Source organism: Enhydra lutris, unplaced genomic scaffold (genome assembly GCF_002288905.1).
Source record: "Enhydra lutris kenyoni isolate GAN:26980312 unplaced genomic scaffold, ASM228890v2 scaffoldscaffold19, whole genome shotgun sequence".
In the NCBI taxonomy this organism is placed as follows: Eukaryota; Metazoa; Chordata; class Mammalia; order Carnivora; family Mustelidae; genus Enhydra; species Enhydra lutris.
The window spans coordinates 6,401,999-6,406,986 of NW_019154103.1; the positions used below are offsets into that span (position 1 = coordinate 6,401,999).

General features: G+C 39.5%; 1 protein-coding gene across 1 annotated transcript; it reads left to right on the forward strand.

Moving 5' to 3' along the window:
* The first annotated feature begins 2,945 nt into the window (after window positions 1–2,945).
* LOC111148435 (spermatogenic leucine zipper 1) lies at window positions 2,946–4,377 on the forward strand. Its single transcript, XM_022504968.1, has one exon. The coding sequence runs from the start codon at window positions 2,967–2,969 to the stop codon at window positions 4,077–4,079; it is 1,113 nt and encodes a 370-aa protein (XP_022360676.1). The 5' UTR covers window positions 2,946–2,966; the 3' UTR covers window positions 4,080–4,377.
* Window positions 4,378–4,988: the final 611 nt, after the last annotated feature.

Here is a 4,988-nt window from a genome sequence, read left to right on the forward strand (position 1 = left end):
TTTTGCATTTTAAAAAATGTTTTACTTTAATTCCAGTAGAGTTAACATACATGTAATATTAGCTTCGGGTGTATGTTATGATAATTCAATACTTCCATACAACACCCAGTGCTCATCACAGCAAGTGTACTCTCTAATCCCCATCACCTGTTTCACCCATGCCCCCATTCACCTCCCCCTCTGGCAATAATTTGTTCTCTGTAGTTAAGAGTCTGTTTCTTGGCTTCTCTCTCTCTCTTATTTTTTTCCCCTTGCTCGTTTGTTTGTTTCTTAAATTCCACACATAAGTGAAATCATATGGTATTTGTCTTTCTCTGACAGACTCATTGCAGCATTTCTTTTTTATAAGTCATTAAGCTATTGGAAACTTAGTGGACAACAATTGTAAGATAATCTAAATCTGTTTAATATTCATAGTTACCCACTGAGAATATTGGTCAATAAAAAAAAAAAAAAGAAAGAAGAAATTTCTCCAGATATCTTTTTTTCTAAGGTTTTATTTATTTATTTGTCAGAGAGGCAGGAAGGGTGAGAGAGAGCACAAGCTGGGGACAGAAGGAGAGGGAGAAGTCTCCCTACTGAGCAAGGAGCCAAAGGAGGGGGCTCAATCCCAGGACCGTGGGATCATGACCTGAGCCAAAGGCAGACACTTAACTGACTGAGCCACCCAGGCATCCCACTCCAGATATCTCTCAGGATCTACAGTAAACTCAAATTTCAATAAAATTAATAGAAACATTATTTGAAATTCATTTAACTTGTAAGGAGGAAGGAAATATTTAAATCCTCTTTTGAGGGAAAAAAATTATGTCAGTCTCTTGAGCAAGCCATCTTTAAAACAGTTTCCATAAAAATTAAAAGCTAAGGTACTATTAGATTTATGTCCAAAAGCATCAAAAGCCACAAGCACAATAATAAAAAATACATTAATTTTCAAGTAGCCATGAAACACAAATGAACACTGATAATTAAGCTAAAGAGAAAAGATCAATTTCAAAAGGTAGAAATACTTTATTTTCTGATTACAATGCAATAAAGCTGGAAATTAATTACCAAATCAGGGGTAAAAAATAGCCCTTCCCTTGTCTTTTTTTTTTTTTTTTAAGATTTTATTTATTTATTTGACAGACAGAGATCACAAGTAGGCAGAGAGGAAGGCAGAGAGAGAGGAGGAAGCAGGCTCCTACTGAGCAGAGAGTCTGATGTGGGGCTTGATCCCAGGGCCCTGGGATCCTTGGGATTATGACCTGAGCCAAAGGCAGAGGCTTTAACCCGATGAGCCAGCCAGGAGCCCCCCTTCCCTTGTTTTGAAGGTTAAAGCATTATCTTAAAGGATGGTTTGTATCAAAGGGGAAATAGCAACAAAAGTTGGAACTTAAGACATAGAATGAAAGCATAAGGGCAATTGCCAGTCTCTATGGTATCAACGCATGAATTAGAAAATGTGCTCCTAGTTCAAGGAGAAGAGAAAGACCAGCATGACTCTCTCCATGGCTCTGAGCCCAGCTGGCTGGAAGACGAGCATGAAGTTCAGGGAAATTTAAGGCAGAGTGAGTCGGTAGCAATGAAAGAAAAAAAACATACATTTCTTTTCTTTAAGGCAACAACCCCCCCCCAACCAAAAACCTACTAGAGTATGAGTTTTCCCTTAAGATTGGAAGCAATCTTGTAGTTAGTGAAGTGCTTGCTAGCAACATTTTGAAGGCCAAGAAAAAGTCTCACTTAAGGAATGTTTTCTTTGAATTTAATATTCTCAAGGTCCTGACTCCTAAGGCAAAAAAGACATAGCCCACTATAGGATTTAGTTGTTTCAGATGCTTTAGATAAATGATGCTACCTTTGGCAAATTCTTGTGAAAAATAATGATTAAAATTTTATACACCTATAAATGAGTCAGGAGCAAGATTATAAGCCTGTCTTCAAAGATGCCTTTATTGAAGCCAAGAAAAGTCCCACTTTGAAATTGTGTTAAGGAAGCATTCAGATGGGCGCCTGGGTGGCTCAGTGGGTTAAGCCGCTGTCTTCGGCTCAGGTCATGATCTCAGGGTCCTGGGATCGAGTCCCGCATCGGGCTCTCTGCTCGGCAGGGAGCCTGCTTCCCTTCCTCTCTCTCTGCCTGCCTCTCTGCCTACTTGTGATCTCTGTCTGTCAAATAAATAAATAAAATCTTTAAAAAAAAAAAAGGAAGCATTCAGATATTCTCTTTTTACTGCACTGAAATATTCTCGAATGGAGTGATTTGACATTATTTCTCTAAACTCACAAAAACGTGAAGCTCTTTTTGGGTTCTGTTTTGTAAGGACAACTTTCTTTTATGGCAACATGTCTTCTAGAATGGGAGCAATAAAGTTTCAGCTGCTATGGGAAGTCCAGGGAGGATTTCTCACACCATGCACTTTGGTGGTAGAAAGAACATACTGCCATTAAGTTTGGGGTTGTAAGTAGTGGAGATGTAGGGAAGTCATCAAATACAGTTAAAATGAGTTAAATAAAAACCTAGAAAAGTAGGGAGGGAAAGGACTGGCATAAAGATCTTTCTGGGGGGAAGAGTAGAAGTCGATCAATGTTGGTTTTGATTCATGGGTCACTGGGCAGGGGTTTAAGAGGCTTCCATTGTGACAAAAAGAAACAGAAGCTTGGAGATAGGCTACAAGAGTTCAGTGACAGAATAAAGACCTGGTTGCTAGGGTCAGGAATAAACACCAGAAGCTTGGAGAAGGAGAGATGGAGTCCTAGCTCCTGGTCCCCTTTCTCACCACCCCCAATCCTCTAGGTCATCTGAGATGTCACCTTCTACCTAAACATCATCTCCTTGGTTTCAGACCTTAACTGTGGTCTCTGACTTCTGCTTAGTTCCGCATTCTCTACCCATTTGCACGGAGGACCACCACCTTTTCTTCCTGGAATCTCTGAGGTGTTTCTGCTTGCCACATGCTCTAATCACCAGTCCTGCTAACTCAGCTGAGATGGACACATCCACCCTCTCCAAAACTTTTAAGCCTACTCCTGATCTCAATCAAGAGTCTTCGAACTCCAGGATTATCTTTGCCTTATTTGAGATTGAATCACCTTCCTTTGTCTCCTGGGGTTCTTTCCCTTCCCTAAACAATAGTGGCCGTCAAGCAGCTCAACAACAGACTACACAGAAATTTGAAAATCTCTTAAAAGAAATTAAAGAGCTAATTAAAAATGTGACAAGTTGTGAAGAGATCACAGAAGCAAAAGATTCATCTGAGGAAACCAGTATTTCTGAGAATGTATCAGAACTGAAAGAACAAATCAGAGAACTTGAGAAGGTAAACAAAGTATTATTGAACAACCTGCTTGGTAGTTCAGACCTAGAGAAAGAACAGAACACAAAAAACGAGGAGATGACCCTGGTACATCAGAACTGCAGCGACATGGTACCAGTTTTTAGAAGGGATTTGGTAAATTGTCTAGAAGAAAATAGAGCCCTTAAGGAAACTCGACTAAGTGAGGAAAAAGCAACATACAGATTCCCTCCTGTTCAAGAAGAAAACATCAAACTTAGGAACAACATGGAGCAGTTACTGCAGGAAGCAGAACACTGGAATATGCAACACACTGAGCTCAGTGAACTGATAAGATCTTATCAGAAATCTCAGAAAGATATACAAGAAACTCTTAGAGATAATGGAGTGCATTTCCAAACTCAACCAAATCACGACATGTCAGCTAAGCATGACCTGGAGGAACAAGTGAAGAAACTGGAACATGACACGTATTCATTGCATTTGATTGCAGCTTTGCTGGAAAATGAATGTCAGATCTTGCAGCAGAGAATAGAGTTTCTCAAGGAAGTCCATGATCAGCAAGAGGGAACTCTGCAAGAGAAGCCAATTCAGATAAACTCTGAACAGGACAAGAAAAACCAGATGCTATCAGAAGTAGAGCATAAGCCAAAAATGCAAGAAAGAGAGGGTACATTGCCAAAAAAAGATAAATTCTACAGAGGCCTGGATGCTTCTAATAAGAAAGCACTTAACAACCACCTCAATACTCATATTGCAAGAGGAGCTCTTGTGGAAAAAAAGAGACCAACCAGCAGCCTATCTTAGAAAATACAAAAGGTAGAAGAAAAGGGAAGTCTTCAAAAACTTAATACCTCAACTCCAGGCATACTCAATCATGAAACCTATGACAGAGCTATTGGTTCAACCAAGAGGGAGCTACAGAGCAAGAAGATTAACGCTTAACATTATTCATTATGTCAGTAGTTATGTAAGTTTGGTGTTTCATGACCATTAGTGTCAATATCCACTTCAGAACCTGTCATACAATTTCCTTCTTTTGCTAGTTATTAGAGGTCCTATGACACTGTAACCAAGAGGGAGAAGTTACAGGTCCAATTAATAAAGATCTAAGTAAAAACTAGAATGAACAATGAAAAGTTTTTTTTTCTTCAATCATTTACTGCATAATGGGGGTTCTGGGAAGAAAAAGTATGTAACACATTAATTGTGAACCTTTAAAGCTCATGTTTTAAACACATGTTTCTTTTTCCCTTTTTTTTTTTTTTTTTTTTTTTTTGGTAAGATTTTACTTATTTATTTGGGAGAGAGAGCACCAGCGGGGGCAGAGGCAGAGGGAGAGGGAGAAGCGGCTTCTCGCTGAGCAGGTTCAGGGATCGTTCAGAGGACCCTGGGATCATGACCTAAGTTGAAGCCAGACGCTTGATGACTGAGCCACCCAGACGCCCCTCCTTTTCCTATTATCTGAAGTGTGGGAAGTAGTGATGTAAAGAAGTAAAAAAAAAAAAGAAAGAAAGAAAGAAAAAAAGAAAGAAAGAAAGAAAGAAAGAAAGAAAGAAAGAAAGAAAGGAAATGCTGATAAATGACCACGGAACAGGTTTTCTATTCCCCATTCCTTAGCACTACTTTTCATAATACTCCTCCCTTGCTCCTCTAGTGAACAGTGGGCATATCAAGCAGCAGAGGCCCTTGGGGAAGGATACTTCTGCGGGTTTA

Excerpts from the sequence above, each read along its gene's own strand:
- LOC111148435 (XM_022504968.1), top strand. The coding sequence starts at position 2,967 with ATGGACACATCCACCCTCTCCAAAACTTTTAAGCCTACTCCTGATCTC.